Here is a 20,704-nt window from a genome sequence, read left to right as displayed (position 1 = left end):
TAATTTAAATTAGGAATCTGGTTCCTTCAACTATTTGTCGCTAAAAGGTTTTAGAAATTCTGTTCGAGAAAGAAATGTGAGAGTTTTTTTTTCCATTTGGAAACGTTTATTTTTGCTGACGATACGTGCTCCAATCAAGGATGAGTTAAGGTAGCATTTAGCTCTTCCGAAACGATTTTCTCCGAACAGCCAGTTTGTTGATCGTTCGGCTTTGTTCTCGTATGCTTATGATTTGATGATTCATCCATCAACTGTTAGCATCACGAAGAAAGAATTTCCTGCGTTCGCTCAACAGTCACAAATAACTCATGTGACTTGTGATTATATCGGATGATCTGCGAGGTATTTAGTCGATGACTCACATCCTTAAATGGGTCATTTTTCGGCCAGTGTCCCTGACTGCAACTGGTTACGCTCGGATTCTTCACGACGTTAAACGTTGTTACCGTGCCGTGCCAAAATGCATACTCTTCTACTCCTCCTCTTTGTCCTCCTTCCAGGAATTCAAAATTTGAGGTAATTCAGCTCCTTTTGCATATTTTTTCGTAACTGTTGCTATACTTTGTTTTGTGTACTTATGTTCTGCTGCGAAGAATCATGCTTATAGTGACGAGTGATGATGGTGACCTTGATTAATCGTACACATTCCAGGGTCAAACGACAATTCAATTCGCCATCGTATCATCTTCAGCAATGGGAATTCGATCAAGTTTCATATCAGCGACCGTATGGATACCAACAACAGACCAGCTACGAACACGCTCCAGCCTACTACAATTACTATCAGCAAAGATATGTGACTCCTCATCAAGCACCTTCCGGGTGGAATGTAAATAGTAACGAGCACAGTAGTTACTACAGTTATCCATACAATCCTTACTATTCGCACCAATCTTCTGGATATGCGACAGCTCCACCAGTTAGAAGCAGTGGTAGTTCATATGGAAGGCCTCCAATTATCAGAGACCAGGAAATAGTTTATTCGCAGAATAACGTCAAAACTTCTTCTGAACCGCAGGATGCGTATCCTACTGCGCCCACAAACTGGGAGGGAAGTTTAAACGCTAATTATCCTGTACAGTCCCCGACGGAAGAAACGACTACCATTCAAAGTGGTTTCGGTGGCTCAAACTTTGATAGTAGATTTTCAGGTACATTTTTAGCAAGGTCGCCGGAAAATGAAGGTGGTAATCAAGACAAGCATGGCGTTGAAATTGCGAAGGAGGATGCCCCAAAAACGGACGAGTTTTCCATGAAGTCTGTCGGTGACGATGGAACTGATTCAGATATTAACAGAAAACTGGCAGCTGGTAATCCAACTGAAGCAGAAGAACTGCCCAATGAAATTCCGTCAACAACATTGGGTCCTATCGACGAGAAACTCAAATCGGTTACAGATGATAAAACCACTTCTGATGTTGTCGTCGAAATAATGGGCACGACGCCTGCATCGGTAACAGCTTACCCTCCGGAGAAAGACGGTCCTCCTCTCTACATTGATGCTGAAGACTCATCATCTTCATCGACGCCACCTTATCCAGGAGCAGAGGATGACGTATCTTCTACTACTGCTCGACCACTAGGTGATTCAACTATCCCAATGGACGAGTACGTACCTACCGAAGTTCTACCGGCTGCGACTCCTCAATCCGAGCCAGAAACGACAACAACGGCCATTAATGACTCATCGACCTCATCAAATCCGGACGACAAAGTAATTCTTCGATCACCTCCACTTCCTAAAGAAGTTGCTGAAAAATTGAAAGAGCTTGGTTTCAGTGTCCTAAAATTGACTTGATTTATTCCAAATTGGAATGTTGTACTGTACTGAATGTTAACGAGAATCATTAAATAGGATTGCTCTAGTAGAAAAGTCCATGTCTTAAAGAGCTCAGCTAAACCTCCGAGTTCAGCTTTTTCCCTCCATGTGGTATTTATACATTTCAATCATTTCACTGATGTATTCAATTGCGCCCTTTTCTGCATTCTGGAGAACAACTGGTTCGTGTGTTTATGAATAATTAAATCGTTATCTCCTTTACCAAACGTGAATTTCTAAGCTGTTCTTAAAGAGAAGTGTAGGGTTTATGGTGTGTATAAGCACAATTTTTCTCGTAGCAAGCTCGTAATTCAGTTGTATCTCCGAATTTTTGAGCCTTAATATGTCATATACACACCTTTGTAAGAAAAAAAAAACAGTCTTAAAGGTTTTTTTAAAGCTCCCTTAGTCACAAAAAGAATATAAGAGACATAAAAAATAGCAGCTAAACGTTTAGATAATTAATTACATAGGAAAAGGTTGAAGTTCACTTCTGAACGGAATTCTATTAGCATGATACGTAAATAAAATCACAGGAGTTTTATCATTTTATCCAGACATACAGTGCTGGATTGTCATACAATTGCAATGAATTGAATACAATTAAATGAGCGGAATAAGAGAGAAAAATATTAAGCATTTATTAAAAGTATGACATCATAAGAAATTTTAAAAATTAAAGAAGAGAAATGAAATGGAGTCCGCTGCTCTGAACATTTTCAGTTAGCTTTTATTTGAAGAGTTCAAATTATTATTATTACTATCATTATTATTATCATCATTAACATCATTGTTGTTATTTTCACTATAACTATTGTTATTATTATTATTATTGAGTTATTTTAAGAAACTCAAGGAAGGATTTAAAGTGGAGTCTTAGAAAGTTTAACATTGACAAGAAAAGCGTATAAAGGTGGATGGGGGAGGAATAATAATCATTTATTTAAAAGAAGACTTTTAACTCGTAATCGTTGAAGAAGCTTGGTTGGCACTAGGGCAGTTTCGAACCATCCACAGTATGGTTGTGGCGGACCTACTTCGCCACACCACATGAGTTCTAAAAAGTGGTTTTAATAATAGCAAATACAAATTTAGCGGCTAATTGTCATTGAAACTTGTGAAAATGTGCACAACTAAGAACTTTGTAAAAGTAAAATTATCTTACATTCCGAAGCAAGAAGTTAGAATTAAAACTGCGCTCTGAAGTCATCGTTAGGTTAGAAGAACTCTGGAACATCCCGATGCACTAGCACAGCTGCATTTGACAAGTGTAAGTATGTGACAGGATAGCTTAATTAAAACTGAGACCCATATGTATTTCTGTGCACCTGAAAATGTGCAGTTATTAAAATATATGATATATTAAAATTAAAACTTATAATATATTAATATAATATATTGAAAGCGTAAGCGAAACGATTACGCACAGAGCAGTGAAGTGTGAAGCTATATTCTTTGCAACCCACGTTAAAATGTTTATAAAGTTCTTTTATTTCTTTGCGGACCAACAATTTCTATTGAACAATTTAAAAATTTCAGAAAAAGTTCTTTTGTTGGTTTAATCCATATCTTTTCTTTCCTAGAATTTTTTTGTAACACATATTTCAAAAAATTCTGTTCCAACATTTTTTATCCATGTAAAGCTATGTATTAGTTTAAAATCTGGAAAAACCAGAAAAAACCACCAAAGAATTGCACCTATGGTCTAAGTAGGGGCGGACAAATTATTCATGTGAATTTTTGAAGTAGTTACACAACTGTTACAGAAGAAAAACCAAACATAGTATGCATTGCCGACAGCTGAGGTCGAAATAGACTATCTGTGTAGGCGGTGAGTGAGGCATATCAAGATTGAGGTGTTTACCTCGATAAACCTCCTATATATCTGCATATAGAATTACAAAATAAGGTGTTTATTGTTGATCCAATTTTATCTGGTGGTGTTTTGCTGTATTACTGTTTCCAATTCGTTTGTTAAGGGGTCCGGGAATTGTACAGGTGTAGGTTTTTTGTAGAGGGAGAAAATCTTCAATCACATTGAGTGACAGTACAATTATATATTATATAAGTACATAATTGAACTTGGAGGTTTTTGATTTGAAGAAAAAATCTCAAATTCTCTCTCGTTGGATCTTTCTCTTCCATTTAGAAAAATCATAGGCGACCCTTTGCTGTATAAAACTTAGACTGAATTCTTGGAAGCTTTGTTTGTTCTTACTTCTGTTTCATGGCACACCTATGAGTGAAGTCGGAAAAAAATGAATAAATAATCAAATAAATAAATAAATAATAGGGCTTTATCGTCTCTCTTTTCGTGTTAATAGGATAAAATGCGTGTGTAAATCACTTTGATTTTTCCTATGCTTCATTTTTTTTTCAAATTTAACACCTCAACCTATTAGTTTTTATTTTTAGTTCAATCAAAGAATTTTTTTCCACAATTTTATTACTATCCTCCTCCCTCCGCACATCTCTTGTCGTTCACAAGTCCCACTATGAAGCAGATTTTTTTGTCAATCTACCATGTAACATTTTTGTGGCTTTTTAGCAACAAACCACCGGCATTCACATGGCAAACTTTTCGCTCCTAAACTGAAACTCCGATAGCCAAAAAACGTGTGCTCTACTGACGTTTAAGGAAGAAAAAAAGAAAAGAAGAAAGAAAATAAGAAATTACGCAGCACATCCCTCCATTAACCGCAATTGAGATTACAGTGCGAGTGAAACATTGTTTTTACGCCATTTACGTCAACAAATTCACTATTCCACATATGAAGAAAACAGGTTAGTGCTACTTTGTAACGTTGATGTAGGGAAGTAAAATTACTTCGCTAATGTTACCAACGGTACAAATTCTCTCAATACTCTCCTTTCCAATAGTGATCAGCATTATACCCATAGAAAGGTTTGTTCAATCAATCCGTAACATTCATTACCTCCACAAGATTTTTGAAAAAATTTAAGACATCCGAGAAAAAGACAAAACTACCACGACCCTGAATATCACCACATTGTGCGACGAGGTTATGGTTACGGTGGCTCCTACGGATATGGTAATAACGCTCAACAAGGGTATGGAGCTGCACAATATGGGTCATATGGGAACTCCTATGGCGGCATGAACAGGGGCTCCTACGGAAGATCGTATGGTGGCTACGGAGGTGGAGGAGGAGGAGGAGGTGGTGGTGGATTTGGCGGACAAATAGGTAGCTCGGTAGGTTCTAATTGTGAAAAATAAATTTGGATAGGATATTTTACCATCTAAATCACTGCCGATTCATCGGAAAAGACTAAAAAGTGAAGGTGGACTTTTTTTGCGAAATTGCAATGAAGGGGTTCATGTTGAGGAATATTTCCTAAACGTTAATTTCTTTCACCTATTTTAGTATGAACAAATCCCTGAGTGTTGTTATTTTAGGACAAAAAAAAACATCAGTTCTTTTGCTTTTCTTGTGGAATAAAATGTGTTTGTCTTTCCTTCCTTTAACCTATTCATATTGTTTTGTTTCTTTGTCCAAGTTTCTTTTGAGCTCTTTAATCAATCCTTTTAAATGTATTCGTCTATTCTCTAAGAAGAAGTTCCTGTCATATCTCCATATTTTTATTTTATTTTACTTTAGTCATTTTTAAAAATTTTATTTCACTCTTCTCTTACCCATTATAATTGTATCAACTTGTCGTTGTTGCGCATTTGTTTACCGCACTCAAAAATCCAAGAAAACAAAAAAGAATAAGGCAGCAATTACACTGAAAAAACTAATTATCGGCGGAACATTTGCTAATCACAGTACACCATTATAAAAGAAAAAGGATAAAACAGAAAAGGTCCAACCGAGCAAACGTGTCCACATACGATTCATTTGATTGCAATTATGTACGTATCCGTGATAATTTCTCTTGATCACTTTACAAAAATCCAAATTTTTCTCAATCTCTTTTCTTCGATCTCAATTTTAAATACATCTATAAAATCTCTTCCACAGAACTGGATATTTTCTTTACAGTTTTGATTTTGCAATTAAAGAAATGTGAGCTGATGGTTTGACTTTCCGCTTATCTCATTAATTATTTACTTATTTATTTATTCACTTACACCAATATTGCACCTAAAGAAAAAAAAATAACAAAAACACTTTTGTCTAAGTCAGAGCATTTGAAAAAAAGAAAAATCGCCAACGTTATTGTTAGTGGAATCTGGCGCAGTCTTTTACGTGGCGGATAACACGTCAAACATGTCGTTCTCCTACTCCAGAAAGTGGAGGATCCTCTTCTGTCTATCTACTACCCATTCCAGAACGCTTAACATAAGTCTATAAATCCACATATCGTTAATCATTATATTTATCTTCGCAAAATAAATGCAGTAATGTAAAACATAGCGAATTGTTAATTTCCTAGATCACCACATATATAATAGTTGACAGTAATCTGAGACGTTGACGGGAGCGTAATCCAATATGTGTCACGAGTTCGCGCCACCGGGATCAAAACCACCCATACTGGGTCACGCTGTAAGATGGAGATGCAAGTTTTTTTCTCACAAATGTGGGACACTCTTCAAATTTTTTTGAGATGATCTTTTAAAATGACGATACGTTGATTAGTTCTTCAAGTTCTTCCTGTTTCTTACGATCCAAAAATGTCACAAAGCCTTCGACAAAAAAAAAAGACATAAAACTACGAAATTAAGCACATTTGAACAAGTTTCTTAGAGAAAAGCGAAAAAACAACCGCAAAAAATGCCCACTATCGTCAATAAGAAGAAAGAAGAATGCTTTAAGAAAAAACTTTAAAACCTGCTAAATAACGCCATGTTTTTTTTTCAGATCAATTTCTAACGTAAAAAACTTGTTCGTAAGAATACAAAGTTCACATTTCTGAGAAAAATTTGCTCAGTGGTAAAATTCGACTCAACGTCTATAAAATCACTACCATTTAGGGATTCCAAACCAAGTCCGAAGTGACCATCACGAAAACAACAACATGGAATTCTGGGCAACAAGGTGGTTTAGGACCTAGTGGAGCAATTGGTATGCGCTTACCAGCCTTATTCATAGTTTTTTTTCTAGTCATGATATCGAATAGTAAAAAAACAGAATTTTAGGTCGTCCTCCTGGATTTCCAGGATCTTCTGAAGTTAATCCTGGAGTTGCGGGTGGTTCGTTAGGGCCAGTTTCTTCAGGTGGCCCAATAGGTAATTTTAGAGCATTAATAAGAAGTATAAAAGCCTCAGTTGTCAAAGGACATAGCGAAAAAAAAAGAAAAAAGCAAAGCAAAAATTTTTCCACCAAAAAAAACGTTACACGTTGCGTTATAAAAACACTCCTTTTCGAAATATTACTAAAATAATTTTAAGGTGCTAGAAAAAATTAGGCTCAAAACATAGTCATTCTTCTCAATAAAAATGTTAGATATGAGGATGAGATAGAGGAAGATATAACTCGAAAACCTTCGAGTGCACATATACTCACAGTCTTCTACATACCTTCTTCTAGCGGTAACAAGTCGAAACATATCCAAGCTTCAAGGCAGCCTATTACAAAATTGACGTTGTACGGAAGTTTCAAGGAAAACTTAGAGTTCAGGTTGTAGATTATGTGGCTCCGCTCATTTTCCTCTAATCGTCGCGAAAAACGGCATGGAAGATGCCATTCTTTCCTACAAAATCAGTTGCAACGCACCTCCGTTGTGCACGTGCGCGTCCACGGGCGAGCGGTCCAAGATTAGTGAGGTTTTCTCAACAACCATATGAAATCAATGAATACGCTGCTGAACGGAACGAAGCGTGTGCACTGGTGGCGCGTTCTAACGTACCTCGTAGGAAGTAAAGCGATTCCCACGCGATTTTTTCTGGGACGACTAGGGGAATTAAGCGGGACCACACTCGTTTCTGTAATCTACAACTTGAACCGTACGTTCTTCTTGCGGTTACCGTACCACGCCAATTTCGTAATACACTGCATTTAATCCAACTGCAAAAACAAGAAAAAATTCTAAAGACTCTGTCTATGAGGGCTAAACTGTATTTTTTTAGGTCCAAAATTCTACAAACTGCACATCGTTTATTTAGGTTCTTAGGTTTAGAGCACACTCTTTAATAGATTCATTGTTTAGGTTCAATTCCACCTGCTGCCGATAACGGAGACACAGGTACGAGAATACGATTATTAATTTCTTAGTATTTATGATTAGCGCCGTCATTCACACCTCTTTTTCATATTTTGGCTTTCTGAAACAAGAAATTTAAAGAATGCATAGAATAGAACGGCCGGAAGAAGTTAGAATGTTTTTTTTTCTATTTTATCCTATCGATCTGATGTTAAGGGATTAGAGATGGACCATATTCAACAGTAGGACAGAAAGCACCTTTACCTCCTAGTGGTATCCCAGATCTACCAGGTTCAGGAGGTGAGTGAAAATTGCTTCTTAAAGATATTTTTTTTGCACAAGCAGTAAAAAGGTCCCATAAAGCAGCGAAGCATTTATGTTATTCACTTCAAAATATTTATGAACCGTATATTTATTTCTTAGAGACTGAAAATAAATGCAAAGAATAGAACTTTACGAAATTACTTCAAAGCATTCTCAAAGCCCACCATCTATGCAAAGGAAAATAAGGAAAAAGGATGGAAGCGAAGGAAAATGGAAAAGGAAAATAATAATAATAATAATAATAATAATAATAATAATAATAATAATAATAATAATAATAATAATTTTCCAAGGAAAATATTAAGCCCTCCATTCTCATTGACAGAAAGAAAAGAAAAAGAAAAAAGAGAAGAGAAGAAAATAATGTTGCAAATAAAATAATAATGAATAAATTATAGAATGTAAACGATTACTGCTGATTTTGATACGATCACAATCGTGTAAAAATACATCCACGTAATAAAACATTCTCGATTCCATACGTTCTTACTACACCTGTCAAAAAATTTTAAGCTGAGTTCTCACTAATTCCCTTCCATATGAGTTAATCTTTAAGAGTACAAGTCAAATTCATTCAATTTCCGAAATAACACTATCAGTAAGCGGATTGATTAACGCCCGAAACTCTATCCTTTATTATCCTTTAACACCATCAGCCTATTGTCCATGAGATACGCCCACACGTACTCTCATGTAAAAATAATGAACATAACATTGTTGCTATGACCTTAAAATTTTCGTTCAGAATTGGTTAAACGCTTTTGTGGACAATTTTTGAAAACAGACATTATTTTTGAAGTATCTGTGGATGACATTACTGTCGTAAACAGATTATCTTAACAGTACCTATGAAAATCCATGAAGATCTTTTTAACGTTGCTGGTGATGCCTCAAATACGAAACAAAGAAAAAACGGGACAATAGTTATGCTCAGTTTCTTATTTCTGTTCAGGAATGTGAAACTTTTCCGGCTTACGACAGAAATCCGCAAAAATATTACCCAAATAATATTCACAGCGATCCCAACGACTGAAGAAAATTCATATTAAAATTCTACTATAGCGTAATTCTGACTTGCAAGATTATGTGGTGTGTTTTGGAGTTCAGCTGCAAACTTACGTTAGTCAAGGGGAATCTTCTGGAGTGCGAAATGAATCAGCTACTTTTCTTTACTAGACAGTAACGGATGCATATTGACTACATATGTAGTTAAAAGTTACGCTATAGTAGAGTTTTAATGTGAATTTTCTTCAAACGCTGGGATCGCTGTGAAACTTATTAGGATAATATTTTTGCGGATTTCTGTCGTAACTTTCTTTCTTTCTTTTTTTCAACAATTGCTGTAAACTTACTTGCCACTTTTTTTTATTACATGTACCGGAATTAGTCAGGATAGCAATACGCTGATCAGTTCTTCAAATTTTTCAGGTCTTTTGAGATTTTCTGATATGTGTACACTTCTACTTTTTTATCATAAGTTCTCCTTAAATTCCACTGCCGATAACGATTCCTGTTGTTGTCACTCATAGGCCACTTTAATACTGTCAGTTTCTAAAAATAACTTAGTTTTCTGATTTTGCACTTACGCTGCCTTTGAACTAAAAACCAATTTGGTTAGTAAAAGAATCGGAAAAATCAAATTTTACAGAAGATTTGTTGTACTTTTTGAGATATTCAACCAAGTAAGTAAAGCTTGATGAATACTTCTATAAAGGAAGAGAGGTGTTTAGCGAAAAATAATTTTCTTACATTTATTTAAATTCTTGTGCAAAATACGTTGTCATAATTTGAAAACGGGAGAATCTTCTGTTTTGGAAAGTTTTTTATAGCATTTGAAATTGTAGAAATTTAATTTGAAGAGTTTTTTTTTCAACCCGTCATGCAAGTGCACCAATCACGTTCCATCTATCAGAACATCAACAATAGACAGCATTCCCGAATCGATAACCATTTTATAAAAAGTTCATTTTCAGAGAATAATAGAAACCAGAGTTCCATAAAAAGACTGCAATTGAATTCCATAACATAGAAGCACTGGTTCAATCACTGGAAATCTTCAATCATCCGGTTCTAAATACATTTATGATTTTTTTCCGCATTATTTCCCAGAAGATACTCACTAAATACAGTTGCATACGTTTCTCGCCATTCTTATCCACGAGAAATTTTTGTTGCTATTTTTTTTCGTGCGTGCACGCTTCCGCTGGATCCTTCCGTCATCATACTGTAACGCGACCGCACATGTTCGTTCACTTAGAGAAAACCCTTCGTCCTCTCTGCTACAGTAATCCTTGTCGAGATGTGTGCGTGTACGGCTTGAGACGGTGTAGTGATTGATAGTCTTTAAATAAGTTAATAACAAACACGTATAAACGATCAGATTGCCGCCGGTGGCAATTATTGATTGGAGGTTGGTAAGATATCGTTAATTTGGTGGAAAAATTGCTATATATTATAGAGAAGAAGTGAAAAGTCTTTCCATGCGCAAGAAATTGAAAAGAGACGGGGCCAGTCGCATCCGAGAAATAAGTCTCCCCGTCTTCTCTCCCAGAACGTCTACTGCAACATCTGGTGGCGCGCAATGCACATTATTTTCTTCACGTTCGAAATGTTGATTGTATGGAAAATTTTCCACAACAGTTTCCTATTCGCAATGAAATGATGCTCACATCATATTTACCTCATCGACCCTCAAATTTCGTTCTCTGCTTTTGTTGTCGACCACATTTCGTCGATTACCACTGTTCAAACATTTACAAAGTCCGATGGAACACAAAATTTGATGCAGAACGTTCGAACGATGTGAAGCATCGATAGAGGATATTTTTGTGAAGATGAACATCTTGATGTCTTTTCGAACAGAAATAGGCGACGTTCAATTGTTACACTGAAGTTTTTATGATATTCCATCAATTATGTGTGACGTGTGCATGTTGGAAAACATTGCCACAGTTCCGATCGCGATAACATATGTGTTGCCGGTGCGATTGGCCGAACGACTGCTACAAATATGCGGAAATATCTATGAATATCATATTGTGAAGCGTTACAGACTACTTCCAGATCTTTCCGGTTAGTTCGTGGAACCTCCGAACATGTCTATGGATGTGCGGAGAGGATAGCGTCACTTTGTGGATAACCAACGATAGAGTGATCCATGATACAGTGATCGGTTTACTTTGTTTTTCTTCCCATTACGTAGAAAGTGTACTTGTATGTTACTTATAAGACGAGTAAAGTTATTTCCAGTAGTTTTTTTTTACCAATTACCGTTAAAAGCAGCCAGAAAATTTGGAGTCAGCTAAACTCAGTTCAGACTCAGACTTTTGCTACATGGTGTACACTTATTATTTGGATCTTAACACAACAACAATGTGTCATTCAAGAAATATGCAAAAATATGATAAAAATGTGGTAGCATTGGACCCAAAATGTCACATTCTGCTCGTTTGATTATTTGAGAACCACTTTTTTCACTTTCTTTTTAAAAACTTAGCTGCATAACTGCAAAGAAACCTCAGACTGCATCCAAATGTCACACATTTAAATGCGGCCTACAGTAATGCTTGTGCAAAAAGTTGTGCAAGTCAGATGAATCGATTCGAATTGCGAATCAAAGTGTTTTGATGTGGAAATCGTTAAACAAATCTTTTTCGACTATCTTGGACTAGAGCATTTAACGCTATGGATATCATTTCATTGAAAAGTCCACTGATGAATAGGTATGACGTCACGAGTCAGCTGATTATTAAACCAATCTCTTTGGACTTGATCCTATTCACGAACTCAACACAATCGATACATACCTCTTGGATTTATGATCGCAATATTCTTCATGGATACACCTTCTGGTCAGCGATTTAAAGAGAGCACTATTTTATTACCATCGATGGGGTAATACTACTCCGAAGATACAGTAGGTTGTGTTAAGGAAGGTTAGGATTTCTGCATGTTGATGGCTTCGATTTTTAAGACGAGGGTAATTTTTATAATCTTTAAGGGACTTCCTTCCCACACTCTTATACTCTTTCTTGACGATGCAACAAAAAAAAATTCACTGAAAAATGAACTGCGACGACACAGCAAAACTGAGATATAAAGTTGAAAATTTTGTCATAAAAACAAAATTTAAAAAAACTCATGTTTGTAGATTTTTCCAAAGTAATACACCTTGAGTTCTGTAAGAAAACTGCGATGTAACCTCGCTATTTTCAATAAGTTCACATTTCGACCTACACTCCGTATTTCCGACGGTCTGTCCAGCCACCCATCCGGTATGAGGATTCATCACCTTCTCCATAGTTACACAATACCGTACTGTAATCACGTCTCTGTGCAAATAAAACATCATACTCAAACAATTTCGGTCACACTTCCTAAAAGTGAGCCAGGAATGGCATCATGGAAGCACTGTTGATGTTATCAGTTCATCAAGGATGTACTACTCGGTTCCGAGAAATGTTGTGAGATTGGCTCCCACATCTTACAGCCACCAGCTGTTGATCCTCCATAATGAGGCAAGAATTCTTCTAACGCTAAAGGATCTAGGTAGTTTTGATTTTCCTTCACTTCGGGTCATCATTCCATTTTGACCGAGGATCCTCCGATCCTTGAATAATTCAGGAAAATTATTCACATTTGTTATATGTCCTTTATTCCCTAATCACTGCGTGCGATGGTGCACCATAAATGAAGTTGTATGAGTGACACTGATAAAGAGATGGACGAATCTATTTTTTTTTCTCATTATTTTTATAACTATAGTTATGGATTGTTGCAGAAAACGTCAGAATGTAGTAGATGCTCTGTGAACTAAGCGATATTAAAGTTTCACGTATTTCATGGATTAGCACGATTACTTTCTGGAGGATTTCTGAACATCGCGAACAGTTCCCTACTGACATTCGAACACAGCGATCGAATTAATGCTAATCACGATTGGGCTACTTATTTCGAGTATGCATATTGTATTTAATTGTATTCACGTTTTGTTCCATACAGTGATATGTATAAGAGATTACAGCATGTATGATCCATGTGATGTTCGTGTTCGGTGGTATACTGTAGCCGAGATGCCTCACAAAAGTAAATTGATACGTTTTATGAACGAGCAAAACAGACATAAAGCACTGTTAATAGAAAATGAAACTCAGAACTAAGGACGTAGGTGAAATTCTTTTGTTGTGGCACTTTCTCTTACAGTAATATCCTAATTAAATCCGTTCTAACAGTCAGACAACCGTCGAAAGTTACTGGAGTTCTTTTTTGTATACTTCATTTTTATTTCTTTGTATAAAAGAAATTGTCGAATCCAAGAAATCTTTTTCGTCTCCGCAATGGTGAACTCCCACATTTAGCATCCTCAATTTTATCCCAATAAATAAATTCCCTAAGAAATGTGCGGATAAATGACCACACGTGGAGCAATTTGTTAAATGGGTTTTTTAATGTTGCAAAGCAATTTTTATTTTTTTATTTTTGTTCTGAAAAAATTGTTTTTAAAATACATGACTTGCTTGTCTTAGAGTTTTGAATAAACTGGGAAAAAAAGTTATTCTTCTAATTCAATGTTCCATTTTCAAAAATTGCAAAACTTCATGAAGGTTTGGAATAAATTCTCCAGCTACTATTTTATCTATCTTGTTGCTTCTAACTTACATTTACAGTTATTCTGCGAGAGCATTAAATTCCTATGACCCAACTTAATCCAGAGAAGGCACCATGGATGACATTCGGAGTGTCATCCTAATCATAATTCCCACGTCATCGAAATACCTTCAGGAATTGGATGAAACGTTTCCGAAGTGAAACATCAACTTTTTCGCTGTCTCTCTGCTTTACATGATTCTCGATTATATCCTCGAAAATGTGACTCATTTCAATGATTTCCTAGCATTCTGCTTAGCTGCACCTACTGATGAATGACAACAATAAATTGTTTTCCTCGACTGCACCATTTGCGATGTCTCTATGGAAATGGATTCATGGAAACGCACGAATGATTTTTTCAGTGTTCGATGAATGAATCTGGTGCTTGCTATGTTGATCAATTCACTGCTTCCAGGATTTTTACCAAAATAAACATTAGTCATCAATATTGTTTTTGAACGCTAAGTCATACAGCAGTTTGAATGGATGCTCTTTGAGACCTTCAGGTAACTTGTGTGCCAAAATCGTCTAAAGCGATTTGTGAGACTTTTCCTGGTAGATCTTACCGGATCCTTTAGTCCAAGATGTTCTTCCGGCGTTTCCTATTCGCTATGTGGTTAGACGGAGACACTTTTCGAGCATCGACCGATAGTTTTATACAGCTGGTGGATGTAGGCGAACCGCGTTCAGCCGGCATTCTGCTATAATTCCTATTGATTTCTTTGTTGGTTTAGAATGTTCGAGCCACCGGCTGATTCGCTCTCGATTCCTCATTATATGTATTTTTTTGCGAATTACAGGTGTATAGGCACGAAATCGCATCAACATCTTTCCGACGACTTATTCACGGATGACATCGTCCTCATTGCAACTCATTACTTTATTCTATGGCCATGTAAATCAGACCCCGCCCATTGGTCATCTGGCACAGGAATACGTCGGACTGTCACTCGTCCACTCAGCCGCTATCCGCACCACTTCACCGTCATTCTCCATTCCTCCGCTCGCCACTGACTGTATCCATCTGATCCCGTGAAAGCCTCGTCCGTCCGATCCCACCGTAGTGCTCGCTGCAAGTGTTTCGGAAAAAATCGCGTTAGCTTTGAAACGTGACTATAAAAGGAATAGCATCGAAAAAAATCCTCGACGTCTTTCATCTCTTGGAACTCGAAATTTTTTCGATATTGTGTCTTCGACATATTTCATGCGATGCCACCCCCTCCCAACACTGAGGTGAGTGCTCCCGATTTCGAAACACCTAGCAAATGAAAGTCTATCGATTTGTTCCGGACATTTTATGTCCGGAGAACAATGTTAACAACATCCAAGCTTTACTGTAAAGTGGCTAACGAGGATGCTCAGTACAGCAAACAGTGGTCCTTTCTTTGATTTCCTACAGGAGATTATCGTACGTACTGTGAATATGTCATTTAAACAAAAATTGCTATTAAATTCTAGATTTCCTGATATTCTTATTCGTGCAAACTCGTAAATTTCTAGCGAATTTATACGTTTTTATTTAATATTAATGTGTTCGCTTTCGACATTAACTTTCGACGTGGTTAACTATGCGATTTGCTTTTAAAACAGCTGATATCTTGCAAGTGAATAGCTGTGACGTGAGCACTTCAGACTCTAAGAGAGCTGTCATCGCAAGGACAGAATCTAAAGTCACTTACCAGTTTAGTTCACGTCCGGATACTACCTGCTAACATTTTAAAAGAAGTAGATCGTGAATTTCAGAAGAGGAAACTACTAGAGCTCATCATAAAAATATTATTTGAAAATTTTTACAATGACGAATGTTTCTTTAAACGTTCCTCTTAGGTTTTGACAATATTTGGCACATATTGAATAAAATGATATTTTCGTAGAGGTAATTCATTTCCACCTGGTGTGTTAATATGTAAAGTCGATTCTCGAATTCTGTCGAGCACATGCACAGTCGCATGATAGACCAGAGCGAATCGCTCGCTCTACAACAACAAACAATCAAAGACCAATTGATCATGTTTCTTCGCGCTTTTCGACCTCACTTTCGATAACTCCCGGGTGGTCCTCATAAAATTCACGAAAAAAAAAACTTGGAAAATAGCTATAGCTAACATGGATAGCGGTAGACGTGAAATTATTCAACGTCCCATAAGAACTCTCCATGAATTTCAATCAAGGACTTGAAGAGACAAAAAAATCACAGAATAAGTACAATACATATATGTAAGGTAATACATACCGTTATGATTGCCTCCACTCCATTTTTGGATCATAGCAAATACCGTAATCCCATTTTGAGATGTTTCTTGAGGTTTTTCTCTTTTTTTCACTGATTCTGTGGGATTTTCTAAATCGGAAGACTCGAAAGCATTTCTCATGCTAACTTATGATTGTATATAGAGTATTTTGCCACACTCACCCCACTAAAACATGACAAAATTATGACTCAAAGAAAAAAAGGTCGCTAGATGATGACATTACTTTATAACATAGCACCGCTACGTTCACTCCTTATCACTACCTCTATCTCTCTATTCGCTTCCTCTTTTTTTTAGGTGATAACAATGATGATCGATCAATGAGGGAAAACAACCAGAATGAGGAGCGGAAAGATGATGAAGAATGAGAGAGCATGTTGTGAACCTGATATTGATCCTCCTCACCAAGAAAAATTTAGTACATGGGCCCGGCCGCAAACAATTTTCCATAGTGGCTCTCAAAATTAGCGTCATCAAACCATCAACGGATCCTGTAACCGCTCGCTGAACCACTGAGATGCCGCCGTAAATGTTCCAGCAACATGAATCTCAGCGCCATCGCCTTTTTTTTAAACCAGTTACTTATGTTAGCTTCTTTCGTGAATTTTTTCATATGGTATGATTGCCTAGATTCCTAGAGTTTTCCTAGACAACAGAAAGGGACAGTTTCTCCTGGTAAATTTACTACATTTCTCTTGAATTCGAGTTATGGTGGAAACTGTGGATCCTTTCCTGCTCTAAGAATTTTCTAATTTCTTCTATTCTACATTTTGGGGCAAGATCAGCGCCCAGCTTTCAGAGCGCAGCAAATCCGAGCCTTTTTTAGAGGAGTGTAGGGGTTTTACTTTAGAGTTTCCTAGATATAAATTCATCGCACGAATGTATATGTTTTGAAGGGTTTACACAACAATTCTAGTCACAATTCCAAGCATTTTAATGCACTGACACAGTCGATGAAATATGACAGGCCTTAAATTCCTCTCTTTCTCTCTCCCTTCAGTTTGTCTCGTTTTTTTTCGTCGTAATCATACAAACCCACGGAATATAATCAGTATTCAAAATGTATAGAAGGAATACTGTAGAACCGCAACAACAACAGAAAAAGAAAGTTCTTGATCCTGTAGCACAAAGTTTCCGTGACTGGCAATTTTTCCCCCTTTCTGCAAATGTTTGGGGCATGGCTGGCGTCAGGACTCGTGTGTATGTGTGTGTTTGTGTGAAAAATAGTGCAGTAGTCCTAAAAAGTGACACAATTTAAAGTTATGATCGTTCTACTTCGAAGAAAATGCTTTAGCTTGTTTCGCACTTTTACTGTTGTTTGGATTAGTTTTTCCGGTACTCTGATCTCTGATCATTTTCATCTCACCACGTAGTGGATTACTACCATCTCTGAACTTGTCATATTGAAAATCAATTGATGTGAAATGCCTGAATGCGTGCCTATGCTTCCTGTGTTTGCACAGGAAGCATCGGTACAGCTGCATAAAGCATAGTTTAGTCAGTCCTTCGATAGGTCTTAACAATCGTATTTTTCGATCCCTATAAAGCTTTTTTTTTTGTTTTCTCGTCTAAAACCAATCTTCATACATACATCGTATCTTTTTATCTGCACAATCGGTAAAGAAATTAGGTAAATGTGAAAATATCAATCTATAATGACATTTCTATAATGAATTTAACTGGAACGCCTTCGGAGAACGTAGAATACGCAAATCTTTCCATATCATCGTCGTTAACGGCAACTATTTACAACGAACACCGATTTTCACGCGATTTTGCGTGCTTCTCACATCATTTCGTGATTAAGTCGATGCATACTGTTCGGATGTGCATCAGAGAAGTATTGGTGATTCCGAGCAACGCTGGCCTCCGTTCCGGTTGTCCGTTCATGTGGACCGCATACCAGAGGCAGCATTTCCACGCGTTTCGGTTGAAAATGCACCTACCTGGTATGCAGACCATCTCTGCGTCTCCGGGGAGGCGGCGATTCCTCGCGAGTGTCTGGCCTCCGCCCGCCCCGTGTGTGCTGCCGCCGCCGCTGCCGCGGCCGCCACGATCAGCTGATCCGGGGCAGTGTTCGTCCGCCATCTCGCGTGTTCCTTGTGCCGCTGCTGTGCCTGCCCGCCGCCCTCCTCGCTCAGCCCTCAGAACTCTTCCCATTTGGTTGTGTGTGAGTGTGAGCCGCTCGGTCTGTGCGGATACCTTGTCTGTTTCATCCTTGTTCGGGGTTTCGATTCGAGGTCGTCACATTTCCCCGTTTGCCGGCACCGAATCGGCCCCCCACACGTTCCGTCAGCGCCGTTTTGGCGCATCCTATCGTTGCTGTGTTTTACGTGCTGCTTGACGATTCTCTCCGCTTTTTCGAACTTTTCACGGCTGAACTGCATCGTGCCGGGTGGCAGTGTGGTTAGCTGGTTGCAGCCGGTGACAACGGCTATCACCACTGCCGTCCTGGCGCTCGGCTCAGTTCCTCCACCAAATCGTTCCGATTCTCTGTGCTATTCCCTACGTCTGTAACTACAATTAATATGGTGATTTTGTCTAACCATCATTCCTGATCCATCACATCTTTTCTGCGCCTATTTATGCGTATAATGAACCTTATTCTCTGTTACTTCGTCTGAACAATGCTAGATCACCAATTTCTAGGAAAAAAATCCCCTGTTTCCATGAAAAAATAGGTGAGTCTTCGCATTTTTGACGTAGATATTCGAATAACCTGATACTTCACCCGTTATTGTCTGCATATATACACTTATGATGGTTAGTGACTAATTTCAAAAAAATCTCCTTCACAGAGAACGAATAAAATGAATGCGCAGAGTTTTCTTTTATTTCGTGGCAAAAATAAATATGGAAGGACACGGGCGACGCAGCACAGTGGCGGCACCGATCCTCAGCCGTCAGCTGAGGACCACCCACAGACCAACGCAACGGTTTGCATCATTGCTTGTGCCTGTTCCTCGGTGGCCGCGGAGTTCAGTGGCTGTGGAAACGGCGGCATTGGTTGTGCGTGTGGTGATGGGCATTGATTGGCAAAAACGGCTGACGCTGGCGCGATCGATTCCCGAGCAGCCCGCCACATACACACAAACACCATAACAAAAAGCGTCACACGCATACATCGTCAGCGGCCGACGTTCACTGGTCGTCCGCTTGGTCGACACTGCTGCTGCAACGACGATAAATATCCATCTGCAGCAACGGGCAAGATCCATCGCCGACGGCGGGCGGGCGCGACCCGACTGACCCGGCGGCGATGCGCGAGCGACAAATGTCGCCGCGGCGACAACAACACGTTCGAGGACAGCTGCGGCGACACCGCCGAGCGCATTGACCTTTTCGACCGGCGCTCGCGGGCGGAAAAAAAGCGCGTATGCCGCTCAACTCGCCCACACAAAAACGATCGAAATGCGCTGGCCGTTCGGAGTTCTGTTTGCAGAAGCTGCTACCGGCTGCTGACAACACGAGCGAGAGAGACGGCGACGGCAGCAAAACCTCGTCCTCATAGCTCTTGGCTTCGGCTATTACGTGTGTCTGGGTGTGTGTGTGTGTATGTGTGTGTTGCTTGACGTGAATGTCGACCGCTGAACGGTCCCAGTTGAGCGAGCCATCAATGAATTCCAGTGCAAACAGCAACATATTTCGAAATTTCTGACTGTCAACCTATTTTGGTCCCAATAGCTTATCGGAAAAAAGTAGAAGTACCGTGCTGAGATGCAACTTTCTCCATTTCATTTAGCGTATATGGGACAATATAAACAGATCAAACATAAGATCCAAAGTAAAATATTAAGATTTTTATGAATAAAATTCTACGTTCACTTCACTACAATATCACTGTGGATTTTTATCACTCGATTTAAGATGAATCACACTCGTTTCTCATTTTGACCACATTAATGCGAATTCTCATATTCTTTAAGAAAATGAAGTAGTCTGTACCACGCTTCTATAGCGTTTTTCAATCGTTTGATGAAATTTTAAATTCACGACTCGCTAAGTTCGACTGGCAGATATGTCACTCAACTAAAAATTTATTTTACTGTAAGCGTAAGGACCATGTTATCACATTTGTCAAGCATTTTAATCTTATCTTCATAAAATTTCGACCTTGTCAACTAAACAACGGGGATTATCTTCTGGAAAAAAAAAGAAACCTGTAAAAATAAAGGTTTTATCGAAAATTATCCTCTCTCTTTTTGTTGTTGATAGAAAATTTTTAAGAAAAACAACAGAACCGCAATAAATTCTTCAATTCCTGATACATGATACATGCCTTTCGCCTTAAAGACAGCGGAATGGACATTAGTTCAGGATTTACTGTTTCCTTGCACACTATGTAAAAGAGTATGATTCAGTCATCCTGAGCGGATTTTTGCCTCGGTACTTTTGGATCTCTTTGTAATTATCCTTAATTATATGTGTCTAACTCTGCATCGAAACCTAAATATGTTGTTTTGGATTTACAAATTTAGATGAGCAGGATAAGGAGGGATAAGGGAACGAGATACTGTATGTTGTGAATGTCAAAGTTTTTTTTTTTTACTTT

The 20,704-nt window shown here is 38.1% G+C and overlaps 3 protein-coding genes across 5 annotated transcripts; 2 read left to right on the top strand and 1 right to left on the bottom strand.

Annotated features, from left to right (window-relative positions):
* Positions 1 to 460: 460 nt before the first annotated feature.
* On the top strand, positions 461 to 1,798 carry RB195_026069 (uncharacterized protein; the record flags this gene model as incomplete). Its single annotated transcript, XM_064214467.1, has 2 exons — positions 461 to 516; positions 652 to 1,798. The coding sequence occupies 2 exons, from the start codon at positions 461 to 463 to the stop codon at positions 1,796 to 1,798; spliced, it is 1,203 nt and encodes a 400-aa protein (XP_064070348.1).
* A 2,855-nt stretch (positions 1,799 to 4,653) lies between these two features.
* Positions 4,654 to 9,091, top strand: RB195_026068 (uncharacterized protein; the record flags this gene model as incomplete). Of its 2 annotated transcripts, XM_064214465.1 has the most annotated exons (7): positions 4,654 to 4,724; positions 4,784 to 5,033; positions 6,759 to 6,849; positions 6,924 to 7,013; positions 7,934 to 7,969; positions 8,144 to 8,227; positions 8,997 to 9,091. In XM_064214465.1, 7 exons carry the CDS (start codon positions 4,654 to 4,656, stop codon positions 9,089 to 9,091), a joined length of 717 nt encoding a protein of 238 aa, XP_064070346.1. The 2 variants fall into 2 exon arrangements, with proteins under 2 accessions (XP_064070346.1, XP_064070347.1); XM_064214466.1 differs by lacking the exon at positions 8,997 to 9,091 and having other exon boundaries at positions 8,144 to 8,235.
* Positions 9,092 to 10,530: 1,439 nt separating this feature from the next.
* On the bottom strand, positions 10,531 to 19,237 carry RB195_026067 (uncharacterized protein; the record flags this gene model as incomplete). Of its 2 annotated transcripts, none has more annotated exons than XM_064214464.1 (4): positions 10,531 to 10,592; positions 16,134 to 16,241; positions 16,314 to 16,317; positions 18,112 to 18,312. In XM_064214464.1, 4 exons carry the CDS (start codon positions 18,310 to 18,312, stop codon positions 10,531 to 10,533), a joined length of 375 nt encoding a protein of 124 aa, XP_064070344.1. The 2 variants fall into 2 exon arrangements, with proteins under 2 accessions (XP_064070344.1, XP_064070345.1); XM_064214463.1 differs by lacking the exon at positions 10,531 to 10,592 and adding an exon at positions 14,819 to 14,970.
* Positions 19,238 to 20,704: the final 1,467 nt, after the last annotated feature.

This window comes from Necator americanus, chromosome X (assembly GCF_031761385.1).
Source record: "Necator americanus strain Aroian chromosome X, whole genome shotgun sequence".
NCBI lineage: Eukaryota > Metazoa > Nematoda > Chromadorea > Rhabditida > Ancylostomatidae > Necator > Necator americanus.
This window is presented reverse-complemented; position numbering and strand designations above follow the sequence as displayed.